Source organism: Galleria mellonella, unplaced genomic scaffold (assembly GCF_026898425.1).
Source record: "Galleria mellonella isolate WM207_F2 unplaced genomic scaffold, CSIRO_AGI_GalMel_v1 utg83, whole genome shotgun sequence".
In the NCBI taxonomy this organism is placed as follows: Eukaryota; Metazoa; Arthropoda; class Insecta; order Lepidoptera; family Pyralidae; genus Galleria; species Galleria mellonella.
Genome location: NW_026442162.1, coordinates 934131 through 948246, shown reverse-complemented (window position 1 = coordinate 948246; position 14116 = coordinate 934131). Strand labels below are relative to the sequence as shown.

Genomic DNA, 14116 nt, shown 5'->3' with positions numbered 1-14116 from the left:
ATTAGATAGATAATCCGTAGAGAAGCTACGTAGGTAGGCAATTTTAAATTGCAACTATAGAACAGAGCATACCGCACGATCTCTGAGGGCCTAATTGACAACCCACGGTGCAATTGTTTTGGGAATCGGTTGGTGTTATAATGATCGACACGACCTTAGCCTGCTTAGGTTTGTTTGGGTGGCTTATTTTTTTTTTAACAAGATGTTCTTTACCCCAACCAGAATGGGGGGAGGGGTCAGTAGGTATTAGTAATAGTGATTTTTTAATGTATGATAATGGAATGGTAACACTGCCTGCGCAATCGATATACACTGGTGGGGCACCAGTGAGCAATGAAAATGAAAAGACCCGACCAGGTATATTGCTAGCAATGGGGCTGGTAGTCTACATTACTAACGATCCCTCCCCTCTAGCAAGTCAGTTGGCCCATCAGGACAATATCCAGGAAGAACCGCGTGGAGGTCAACCTGATAGATAAGGTATATTGCTAGCAATACGAAAGTTAGATCCCATTACTAACAATCCCTGTCCTCCCCCCTCCTCGACATTAATTTGGATGTTGCTAAAAATAATTATAGTCTTTAACGTAACAACCAAATGAATAATCATTCTATAATGATTCTTAAGGCCTTGCTCGTATCAACAACAAGAAAGTCTAGAGGAATTGGGACAGGGAGTACATTTAATAGTTTAGACAATTATTCGTAGACGTTCATTTATCGGAGCACGCCTGATCGTTGTGGTTTTAATAATTACTGCCTACTGCCTTCTGTATTTACTGCACAAGTCAAATTGTTTGCAAGATAAACGTAACAACTAAATATTACCTAATGAGGGCGAATAGAGGTGTACCTGCCTTTTTGTGTTGTCTGCATAACGAATTGAAGAGTGCAAGGTTATAGGAAGGTCATTGAACTACGATAATTTGATTATAATGTCATCCTTTTAGTACCTTTACTTAGTTTACAAGGCAGTGATTACCTTTTTTTAGTAATATAAATTACAGTGTTGTTAGATTATTAGTTATCCCGATATGGATATTAATTGCACGCGTCAGCTACACAATGTAAACAACATCATCAAATTTATATAAATATTATATTTACGAAAAATTCTTATCCTTTAATTTTTTATTTTATTTGTTTTCTCTTACGGCCTATAATGCCTTAACTTATCGCTATGAAATTTGGTATACACCTACTTTATAAGATGGAGAAAGACATAGACTACCCTACCTTATAGAGTAAATTTTATTATCTCGGTCACGCAGGTGAAATCGCAGGTAAAAGCTAGTTAAAAATAAGTAGAAAGAAATGAAAAAAAAACTATTAAGAGTATAGAAACTTTTTTTTAATTCGACTTCATCATATCATTTCAGTCCTCTCTAATCTCTAATTAAATATAAATCAGAATGTATACAATTTCGGAGCTTGCCTCTATAGGACTGTATATAAATGTTAGATTGTAAGGCCGTTGTTATAAATTCGAGCACTTACTCATGCAAATGAGAAGAGACCTCAGCGAAGCACGTCATTTAATTAATATATGAATCTTTATTGATTAGTTTTCGTGTTGGATATTATCCATATGTTGTTAAAACATCAACAAAACATGGATAGACTTATTAAAATAATTTAAGATTGATCCTTAAAAAAAACCGACTTCAATTGTGGCTAAACCAGTTATTTTAATTGAAAAACTAAACTACGGAACCAATTTTGATAGAATTTCTATGGAATCAATCTAAAAGTATTAACTGATAAACCGATAAAATGAAATTTGAATTAGGTCCACCCCTCATGACGAATTCATGAAAAATTTACTATGATGGTTTCCAGAGATCGCGTGGAGGTTGACTCTGTAATTTCATAGCCATATCAGACCCTCCAAATTATGCAAGAACAGCTGCTTCACAGCAGGAACCAGGACCACGAGTGAGAGAATTTTATACATAGGTGATACAGTCTCCCTTTGGCCTTTGTTATTTTTTCTATTGTCTGATCATTTAAAAATAACGATTACACGATCGAACTAATTCTAATGAACATGTCAGAAAGGAAAACCAAAAATGGACATAGACATTGGATTAGCGACATTTAAATTTACATTTGACTTTTTGCAAAAAAAAAAAACTTGGGTATAATACCTATTAAAAAAAAAACAAGATAAGTATTGTTGTTATACAGACATTAAATTAAAATGCGTTTATTACCAAAAAGATATAACACAAATATTTAACCTTAAAATTTTTATTCAAATGGCTAGTAAACTATTCACAATTTTCATGAGTCTTTTTAAACACGTGTATATCTATTTACATTTAGGCCATGGATAATAGTGCACCATTCCACTGTATTCAAATATAATATATATTTACTTTTGTGCTACTGGTTTTATTATAATATTACCTATTCTATTTATTTATTTTGTCTTATAAATTCTACATCTTTTTAATGTGTAAACACTCATTTTATTTATTAAATAATACGTCAATATACACTTTAGGCGTAAATATATATACAATTTAGGCGTAAATATAATACTGATAAAAAAACGTGTCAGCTAATTTAACAATTAACTGACAAAAAGTTGATCCATTTTTTAGTTTCGCTCGAGGCTCTATATAATCTAAGCTCATGCGAAAAAGGGCCTTAGCAAACTGACAAATGGACGAAAAGAAAATTGATTCTATGAGGGTTCCATTTTCTCTTATGAAGTACAGAACCCTAAAAATAATAAACTTTTGAACAAAATATAAGACAACTCGTTTACTTATTTAATCGTTTATATTAGTTAGAATTGTTGAAAATTCTAGTAATATATTTATACATACATCGTAATTTGAAGTTCGGACCAGTAAGCTTTTTTTTCTCCTCTCTTGCCGTCGTTCACACTCTTATTATCGTTAACACTTGGAAAGTATTTTTTTTATACAACTTAGAATGGCAAACAAGCTGACGGCCCCTCTGATGGAAAGTGGTAACCGTCGCCTATAGACATGAGCAGTAACCATGGACACAACAGAGTATACTGTTTCGTCCATGATACTACCCATGCGTTGCCATTCCTGAGGACTCAGGTGTTATTCCTCTGTACCCAGTAAATTCACGCCATATTCCACCCTTAAAACCGAAACAGCCATGCAAACACAATTGCTTCACGGTAGAAACACGAATGGGACAGAGGTACCCAAGCAATCGACTTTTGTACAAAGTCTCCCTCTGGTAAATATATATAGTAATATTATATACATTTTAAGAATACCATAAAATAACACCGGTCAGGTATATATAATAAATATAAAATTATGGAATAGTACAATAGTATTTTTATTCAAAATGTCAATTATCTTTATCTATGTTAATTTTCTTAAAACGGATCGAAGATTTTATAAATATAACGATAACTCATAACCTGTATATCTCTAATTGGACTTAGTAACACTGGTGAGAGCATCCAACCTTGTCTGAGGTCAGTTCAGACATGAACCTGTTACCATATATTTTCAATTAGCCATCACTCGAGAAATAAATTGCTATTTTCGACGTTTGAATAACAAGACCACACGATATGTCAGGGTCCCTTTCCACGTAATGTCAGACTATCCCATAATATTTTTGATCGTGGTTCCTTGCTAAATATAATCTCAGCGCGATGCAATAATTTGATGAACCCTAAGATGTCGACATTGACATTTGGTTTTTATAAATCAAATAATAAAATGTATTACCTTTCTTGTTACCTATTTAGTTCCGTGAATTGGGACGTTATTTCGAGGACATTGAAATGTAACACAACGGTTTAGTTATAAAAATATGTATATTTATATTGTTTAAGTGGTTTGTTTTATAAAATTAAATAAAAATAACATTTAATGTCTATACAACATGGTACTTATATATATAAAAAAATAATAACTTGTTTAAACTAAAATTAACAATTCATATTTACTATTAAAAATTAGTAGATACAAGTAAATCTTGTGCTTAATTATAATGATACAATATTCACTATCTACGCAGGTATCGTGTCATCACCAATATACATCACGTATGTATGCTAATATTTAAGAAGTTTTATTAGTATCAAGTTTATTGTTTTGCTCAGTTTTATTATTCTGTTCAGCTTTGATTTCATTTCGGTTAACCGGATTCACTTTACAAGTAATTTTATATGATTCAACCATTTTGACTGAATCTCGTACTAGAATTGTAGATCGTATGGTGAACGAATGAGAGAAACACGACGACGTATCACATAAGGCTGTATGGAAACTTAAATACAATCGATAATGAGTCTTATCCGTTCTCTGTTTGAGTTTCATTTCGACACGGCCCGGCAGCTTGTTCCCTTTGTGCGAACAGCTAACGAAATCAAAATCGTCCAAAGTAACGTCCTTATTATTTTCATCCCGGACACACACGTTCCAGTTTTGAGGTGCTCCTGGAGTGAACTTAACGTTCTTGGTATCTCCGTCCAAACTAACATTAAAATAAATGATTAGGTTCCCGCATTTACGATTTACGAATAAATCGTTTTGGTATAATATTAAATTCTCTGGTTCAGTGAACTTTGGGTCTGGTAGGCGTACTTTAAACACTTGACATACATTTTTGACTAAGTTGAGTAACTTGATGCTGTGATTATTGGTGTCAGCGATGAATAGGTACTTGCCGTCGGCGCTGAGAGCTAAACCGGAGGGTTCGTTGAATTTGGCGGGGTCCGCGGTCTCGATCATAGTTGGTGTTAAAGTGGTGACCCTCTGAGTGGCGACATCTACTTTCTTGATCTTGTGGTTGTATGTGTCGGCTATGTAAAGAGTTTTCGTTGTGTCACAGTACGAAACGCCTAATGGGTGCTGTAGTTTGGCATCTACACCAATATCATCCACATCACCAAAGGCGAATAGATTCTGAAAAAAAAAAATTAATGTCACTAATTACTTTCGAAATTTCCCCTTCGTTTGAAATTCTCTAGCAATGTAAAATTAGGATATAAATCTGTACATCTGTGTCAATTCTATTCTATTCGATTATAAACTCATGACGTCCCACTGCTGAGTAAAGGTCTCCCACATCTCCATCCAAAATCAACTATTCTGCATCACCTCAAACTTTAGGACATTACGCATCGCAATCAGGTATCCAGATTGATTTTTGCACACCTATCGGGATTAACACTGCCAATATGTGTCAAATTTCATTTAATACATAACATATTTAATTTCATAGAATTATAAAAATATGTAAACAATTATTGGAAAATTAAAATACTACTGTGTGTACAAATATAATGCATATAAAATAGGTTATCATAAGTACATACGAGAGGATTGCGGTCTCCGCCGCACAGAGTCGAGACTTGTCCGGTGGAAAGCGCCAGTCGTCTTATTGAGGAGCTTTCAGAATCAGCTATGAATATTTCGGGATTTGTACCTGTTCACAGAAAGAATAAATTAGAGTAACACTTACAAAAAAAAAATAGTAAATCTGGGCGTCGCAAAGCCGATATGCCTAGAGATATCAGTACCTGAACGCATCTGCATCCTTTCAAACCAGAAAATTACTAATATAATAAAGTTGTAACTATGCGATATCTGTACATATAGAAACATTTAAGATAAAATGAAATGTGGAGTTTAAATAAGAACAATACAAGCGAAAACAATATCTTTTTAGAAATTTTATCTGTCTACATGTTTTGTTCTAGCATAATACAAAAAATACTGCACCATATTGGATACGGTTTTCAGTTGTACTCCTAAAGATCTAGCCTTAAAACTGGTATATATTTTATCTTGATACCCCACCTGAAGAAGAAGACCTTGAGAAGTGGTTTATTTTGTTGGTTTTCGTGTTTCCGTAATTCACGCGTATGAAGAAGGGAGAAAAAGTTAGTAATTTAAAAAAAAACAATGTTCATTTACGATATTAATGAAAAACTGTGTATCTACCGAAGTAAAGAATCTAGTTCTGATACAATATATTATCATAATTGATAGAAATAGTTGATTATAAAAAATATGCAATTTCCATGTTTTTTTTTTTTTAATGTCACTTTCCACATGCTAAAATGAAGTTATGGACAGACCTTTAAAGTACCAGTGAGTGTTAAGTTTAATATTTTCCGTTATTAAAAACCATATTTACCGGTTCTAAGTGTAATTCCAGAGGGTTGCGCGAAGGCTGCCGTATGAGGATAGGCGCTATTGCGCGCCGCTTCATCGCCCGAGCCCGCGATACACGCACAAGTTCCTGCGACAAACAAAACATATTATACATCCACTAGTCTATGAAATTTTAAGATTTTAATCCACAAATAAGAAATTGTGTAAAAAAAAGACTGATTTCAATCGTGGTAAAACCAGTTATTTTAAAAAGTAAACTACTAAACCAATATTGCAGGCAAAATAAGATTTTTTCTCAAACATGCTTGGAAATGTGAGCATTATTTTGACAATTTTCTTAGAGTAAAATCAAAATTGCCGTACTGGACAGATACATGCGGGCAGCGGCCGACAAAAGATGAATGAAAATCCATATCTGTCGTGTTTTGCGGTCAGATAAATTACTATGTAAACTCATATCTGTCCTGTAATTTAAAAACGGAATGACCTTATACTTCGAAACATGGCTACCAAGGAGGTAACTAATAAAAGGTTTTATTTAAATTTCGAACTGGCTTTCAAATAGAAAGCTGTTTATTGAAAAAAAAAAAACAAAGGAACATTTGGCGCGTGAAAAATTATTATTGTTCGTTATTCGTCATTGAATTTAAAAAGTAAAATTGTGTTTTTGATTTCCGCGCATTGTTTGAGAAAAGTACTATACAAGCCTTAGTCACAACTAGGCATTGATTACGTATGTATGCCTCGGGTACACCTCTGCTCACATTTGCACGTTCGTCCATCAATGCCTCAGTTGCTGGCCGCTGCAGTAATGTACTATTTTTATAAATACTATACCTTCAGTGAATGTTTTGTATTTCCACCAAATAGTTGTGTCAAGGAAGAGCGCCCAAATTTGGTGAGAACCAGCCTCGGCTATTAATAACACACGACGCTTCTCGTCTTTCTTTTCTTTATCTAGGAATAAAAATAAAATTTGAAGAAAATATGTTAATGAATACAAAATATGTAGAGAATCCTTTATAAACAAAAGTATATGTGTGTGTTTACAATAGTTTAATCCTGAAGCTATAGAATATATTATAACTATTTACTGATATTGTAAATACATCAATTCTATTTAATATTATAAAAATAAAAGTAAATTTAGTTATTTGTTTGTTCATCACACACAGATCTTGTCACTTTAACGATCTTCAATAATAACTATATTAAAATTAAATGCATAAAAATATAAAGAAATAAATAACTGCACAAAAGATGATTCTTAATAAATTAGATCGTCTAATCAATAGTTCTATATTTTTCTGAGACTATCTTCGTACAGATCTCAGATGAAGAACGACATAGGCTTTGCACTTCTTCATCCCAGTCAAATGTATCTCAATCACACAGATAAAGTCGCGGGTCAAAGCTAGTAGCTTCATAAATTTATAGATTGGATTCGATTACAATCTTATGTATTTAGTAATGCAATAATAACTATATTAAAATTAAATGCATAAAAATATAAATAAATAAATAACTGCACAAAAGATGATTTCCAAAGATAAATAATAAACTATGAAAATAAGTGTGTAAGAGATGGTTTATGTAAATGGATGATAATGGAATAGTGACTCCACCTGAGATATCAATATATTTCCGGGATACCAGTATAGGTTGATAGGTGAAAATAAAGTAGATGAGTTGGTAAATCTTGACCAATTTAATTATTATGATGGTTTCTAGGGAAAACCGTGTGGCACCCTGTGGTTCCCTTTACCCCATTGCTTGCAATGGGGTGAAGGGAATGGGGAGAAAGTTCTTAATAATAGAGACTAGCTGCCTCATCGTTAGCAATATCAGGTTGAGCTCCATCAGGTCGACTTTCATGCTGTTCCTCAGAAAACCATCATGGATAATTCATCACTGATACCTCACCAACGTAAGAAATCACAGACGGATATTACTATTCCATTTACATACAATTTAAATGCGTATCAAATACCTTTGACATCTTCTTTATCGCTCTTTTCTTTGTCAGCTTCCTTACCGACGGGGGCAGGCAGTGGCCGCACCGACATGTCCATATCGGGAGTCGTGTACAAGAGTATGTCCCATGGAGACGATAATGGCTGCAAGCCTAGGCATTTGCCGCCTGAAGAATAATTAATTTGTTAGAGAATTACTTAACATATCTTGCATTCGGATTTTAAAATTAAAAGTCATTTACATTATGTAATTATTACGTTACTATTAAATACCTATATTCATAAGAAAACTAGCTGACTCGGCAAACGTTGTTTTACCATATACATTATTTCTAGAACTATTCATGAAAATTTATCGTACTACAATTATTATATTCGATTGCCATCTTGCAACACTATTGCGGCGTATAAAAATCGTGATTAAAAACAGGGGTTAATCGTAAAAAGGGTGAAAATTTTAAGTTGTATGTATTTTTCAATGCTAAATCATAATAAAATAAAAGAATTGTCCAAAAAATAAAAAAATAAAACAAATTTAGGGGTGGGTCACACTTATCATTGAGGGGTATAAAAAATAGATGTTGGCCGATTTTCAGACCTACCCAATATGCACACAAAATTTCATAAAAATCGGTAATGCCGTTTCAGAGGAGTTTGGTAACAAACACCGTGACACGAGAATTTTATATATTAGATATATATTTACATCATTGCAAAACGTCGTATTGCCATTACTGAGGAATAAGATGTCATGTTTCCATACTCTGTAATTCATTGTTAGTACAATTACGGTTATTAAGTTATTATAGCTGTAAGCTTCCCTCAAAAATAATAAATAAATAATACTTTTTGTAACATTACCCAAATTTCCATAAACATTTTGCTTTCCTGTGCCTGCTAATACTTCAACGGTCCCGTCGTCGAGATGTATCGTTCTAAGGCAGTGATTATTGGTATCGCACACTGCCAATACGCTGCCTGACAACCAACACAGTCCCTGCGGCGAGTCGAATAGAGCTTCATTCAATTCTAAAAATATATAAAATTATTCATATTTATATATTTTATATAACATATTATATTTAATACAGCAACACTTAGAGAATAGCAGTGAGTTCTCTAAATCTCCATTTATAAATATAATTAATTAATTCGTAATACTATTGTATTTTATAATTTATCGTTACAAAATCCTAAATAAATTATTAATGTTAAACAAATCTCTCTAAAAATACTCTGGTGTTGTTATATAATATAACAATTGGCACATCACATACTCACTGCCGTCCTTAAATCCACGTTCAGATCCACCAATAATACGTAGAATCACGCCCGAACAGTCAGTGAGGAGTATGCGATGGTTTCCACTGTCAGATATAGCGATAAATGGCTCTTCAGGTCGGCCGCGGTAGAATGGATTTAATGCAACCTGGTTATCATAACATTACAATTATTCGCTAAACTGAAAAAAATAGTTTAATATTTTTCTCAAACATGCTTGGAAATGTGAGCATTATTTTGACAATCTTCTTCGAGATAAATCAAATTTGGCCTGGCCAAATACATGCGGGCAGCGGCCGGCAAAAGTTGTATGAAAATCCATATCTGTCGAGTTTTGCAGCCAGATAAATTACTGTGTAAACTCATATCTGTCCCGTAATTTAAAAATGGAATAACCTTTTACTTCGAAACATGGCTACCAAAGAGGTAACTAATAAAAGGTTTTATTTAAATTTCGAACTATACAAGCAAGACTTGTATAGTATAAGAAAAGTACTATACAAGCCTTGGCCACAACTAGACATTGATGGTCTCACGTATGTGTGCCTCGGCTATGCTTCGTCACACATTTGCACGTTCGTCCATCAATGCCTCAGTTGCTGGTCGCTGCAGCAATGTACTAATATAGAACTAGTTAACTCAGCAAACATTGTTTTGCTCCCTATAAATCATATCTTAGGATAAAAAAACTATCCTATCTCTTTAAGTTGTGCTAGTGTCTCAAGTGGCACTAATAAGGAGAAAAAATGCTTGCTTGTAATGGACCTAAAAACCCCATTTCTTGCAATATACGCTAACAGGTCGCAGTTTTCCCGGAAAACATCATGATAAGTTCTTGTTGAATTCGTCAGGATAAACCAACTAACCTCCTTTCATTGGTGCCTCGCCAGCGTATACCGATAGCGAAGGCAGGGTCATCATTTCATTTCATCCATTTTAAAATTTTCATAAAAATAATTTGACTGTTTTCAGAAATGAACGTGAACATTCATTGTGACATGTTATTTTTATATATTAAGATAGTATGTTAATCGGCATCTTTGTCACATTCCTATCCTTCCTTCCTACAGTCAAATAGACGTCCTCTTACGGCGCTATGTTTTAGTTTAAAGATGGAATATAGCAGATACGAATAGCGGGTACAAAAATCAACCGCCACTGTAGGTGTAAAAAAATATTTCCTAAATCTCAGACTAGCAAAAAGCGGCACGAAATAGAGCGAAATATCGCCATATCACAGAGGGCAAGGTTTCTTTAAATGATTAATCCCATGAAGTAGTCATATTGAAGTTAAATAATTATAGTTTATTGATTAAATTAAATTACCTTACTAGGAAAGTTGAGAATTTCAATATCTTTTGCTTTCAAATGCTTAGATGGGGCCATTGGTAGGGAAGCATTGGAGATTTTAGTACCGAAATGACGCAATGCAGCTTCAACATATGCAACCAGCCGATCTCTATGGCCCTCCCCTGTTATCACAAATAAGGGCTTGCTTCCTGGGCCTGCATAGTTAACAACATAGTTATAAAATAAAATATATTAAAATATATAATGATGTTGCATAATCAAAAGGAATAAATCTTTCAGGTTAGTCAATAACATTGTTTGGAAATAATGTTAAACAAAACAAAATTAGTAAACAACACTTTTGTTAATTAAAAAATTTTTACTAAATTATGCATAATAACTATAAAGTGTTTTCATTTATCTATATTATTGATATTTTGAAAGTTATTTTTCAGTTAGAATAAAATAATTTAGCCCTTTTGAGTTATGGTTAGTTCATCTTTATTTCATCCAATTACATTTTGTATTATTAAATTAGTTTTTATTTAATTTTGTTTCATCATTTTGTCAATCCTGGTTACTTAATTTGATTTTATAAATTATAAAACCTGGATTAGATGAATACGATTAATCACGTATTATAAGATACTATTATTATCATATCAGGTATGTTTATTAAAAAATTACAGCAGACATCATACTAACCAAGAATAAGCAATGTCGGCCAGCATTTAACTCCAAGTGCAGACCAAAAACTACTTTCAGGGTCATTAACAACTGGATGGTGGATATTATACCTTTGTACTGCAGATAATACATTGGATGTATCCTTTTCATTGTTGAATTTTGCACAGTGTACACCTATCTAAAAATATTGGTAAAGTTATAATTTAAATATAAATAGTGAAGCAGCCTAAAGTTTGTACCATATGGGGAGCTTTACTCAATCTAATAAGGCTTTAGTGAAAGTAACGTATGGTATATATTTATCTAATTAGTTTGGAAGGGCATACAGTTCCTACTACATTATCCATATCCCCATGAGGTCTTACCTTGATATCTGTACACACTGTAACTCATTTGAGAGGACTTATCTAGAACTATAGGGTTGGTAATATACATAAAACTTTGTATTGTTACAAGTTATACCATATTAAGTATTCATTATTTCAACCATATGATTGCTAATAGCTTTGTTATATAAATCAAACATTGTATCATGCACAAAATAAACAGGATGGCTGTAATACCAATAAACCAGAGTGCATTGTTCAAATAAAAATGATAATGAAATTTATTACTTTTCTGTGTTGCAAACATTTAAAGATTATATAATCAATAATTTATCAATCAAAATTAATGTATGATTGTTAGCACAACATTATCTATGTATACTGGATATAATATTAATTTTAAACCCCAAATCCCTTCTTCTGGTAATATTATTAATGTTAAATATATTTGTTATGCCATTGACTTAGTTAATTTTCATAGCAAAGATAAAAATAGTTAGCATAGAATTGTAAGAATATTTAATGACATAATTTGTGTCATAATATCTGTCACAGTCAACTCATTTTACCACTCTGGGCATATGCCCTATAATGGGCCTTGATTGGCTAATTAGATTATAGACTTTTAGATATTTATTTCCTTCTATTATTCTATGATTCAAAGCCAAAACTTTTCTGCTATTGATTGATAAAGCTATAGACTGTATAAATTTTGTGCTTATTATAAAAAAGGAAAAACATTACCACAACAAGTCCACTTTCAACTTTATGCAATTTTTCCAAATACTCCAAATCAGGTAACACATGGTAACAGTTAATACAGCAATATGTCCAAAAATCTAGTACCACAATCTTCTCTGAACAATGCTGAGTTAAAGATATGGGTTCAGACACATTAACCCATTCTAAATCTGAAACAATAATTTGTAAGTTTACCTACTAATTGTTAGAGATCACTTAGAAATGAGAGAAAATATATGAAGATGTGCATTAAATTGAACTAAAGCAAACCATGCAAATAAGTATATTGAGTATATATGTTAACATGGCATGATCCTCCAAATTTTTACTTCTATGTGTGTGACCATATACAGATCTGGTGCTCTGTTTGTGTTTTTGAAGAAACTTTCTCAACAAGCCTAACCAGAGGAACCGTGAAGCAGTTGTGTTTTTTTTTGATAGGTGAAAATGGTATGGTAGCCCCGCCTGCGCTAACGGGATACACTGGTGGAGCACCAGTGAAGGGTATTAGATGAGAATGAAAACAGGTCAGTTAGCCCATCATGATGAATTCTTCAGGAATTAACCATGATTGTTTCCAGGGGGAACCGCGAGGAGGTCGAGGTTGGATATATTGCTAGCAATGGGATTCTCAGTCTCCATTACTAACAATCCCTTTTCCCCCTCATCAATATATTATAATCAAATAGGACTATATTATAAATACAAATAATAAATTTATTTATACATATCTAGACACATATTATATAGAAAAAAAATTTTTGTTTTTAATAAACTTAAATATACACTTTACCAATGTTAAAAACACTTTTACCTATAAAAAGCAGAGTTGTATTTTATTTCCAAATAAACAAAAAGACTGCAAAGTCAGGGTGGATCTCTAGTTGCAATATAATTAAAATACCTAACAAAACAGTAGAATTAGAAGGTAAAGACGATTTGAAAGAATTTAAAAAAAATTATCATTATCTATTGTGTAGCAAAGCATATATAAATTTTTAACATACTTTTTTTGAAATCCTCAATCGGCATCACCGTAGAATAAACTTTTTTTATGTGGTTTATAATCAAATTGTCCTTTTCCGCTTCTTCTGTAACTTTTTCCATAGCTTCCATCAAGTCCCATGATGCTTGAGCAACAAAATCTAAAGGGCTTGCCTCCATATTGTTGTTGGTAATTTAAAAAAATACTGAGTTCACTTTCGAAATATTTTAATTTTCAAAACACGGCTTAAAAAGGGAATTAAATAAGTAGAATTATTCAAATTAAAAGTCAAGAGATGACAATTGAATGAATGAAACAACAATAAAAAAAAAATTAAATTATATTCGGGTAAGTACTCTTTGATGCAAAAGTACTCTGTACTTGAATAATATTATCATCAATCACTACTAATGCTGTGCTGTGCCCTATGCTAAGTCAGATTGACTCGAGTATAGAAGGCGTACTATGAAATGTTTTTAAAAATGTCGGTGCCCAACGAAACACAAATTTCATGTTAAAATTACATAATGCATACCGTTTAAAAATGTTAAAATACCGTCCCTTTTGTCTTTATATAGTAGGATTTATGACGAACGAAATGTAAGGCATAACTTTTCGTTAGTTGGACCGATTTCGGTAAAAACAACAACACAAAATTGAATCAAAAATTCGGAATTTTATTTCATTGTAGACCCTCTAATTCCA

General features: G+C 32.6%; 1 protein-coding gene across 1 annotated transcript; it reads right to left on the bottom strand.

Moving 5' to 3' along the window:
* Positions 1–3816: 3816 nt before the first annotated feature.
* LOC113519236 (NHL repeat-containing protein 2) lies at positions 3817–13783 on the bottom strand. The gene is made up of 11 exons (XM_052901943.1): positions 13434–13783; positions 12430–12596; positions 11378–11537; positions 10709–10887; positions 9383–9530; positions 8963–9130; positions 8119–8268; positions 6966–7085; positions 6151–6255; positions 5327–5436; positions 3817–4913 (listed from the first exon to the last, which is right to left on the bottom strand). The coding sequence occupies exons 1-11, from the start codon at positions 13588–13590 to the stop codon at positions 4068–4070; spliced, it is 2310 nt and encodes a 769-aa protein (XP_052757903.1). The 5' UTR covers positions 13591–13783; the 3' UTR covers positions 3817–4067.
* Between the last annotated feature and the right edge of the window lie 333 nt (positions 13784–14116).

What these genes read in the sequence shown, in the direction of transcription:
- LOC113519236 (XM_052901943.1), bottom strand. Translation starts at nt 13,590, where the DNA reads ATGGAGGCAAGCCCTTTAGATTTTGTTGCTCAAGCATCATGGGACTTG. An exon ending in TTGAAAGTGGACTTGTTGTG is followed by an intron (nt 11,538 to 12,429) that starts GTAATGTTTTTC and finishes CAATATTTTTAG; the next exon opens with ATAGGTGTACACTGTGCAAA. An exon ending in ACGTGGATTTAAGGACGGCA is followed by an intron (nt 9,131 to 9,382) that starts GTGAGTATGTGA and finishes ATATATTTTTAG; the next exon opens with AATTGAATGAAGCTCTATTC.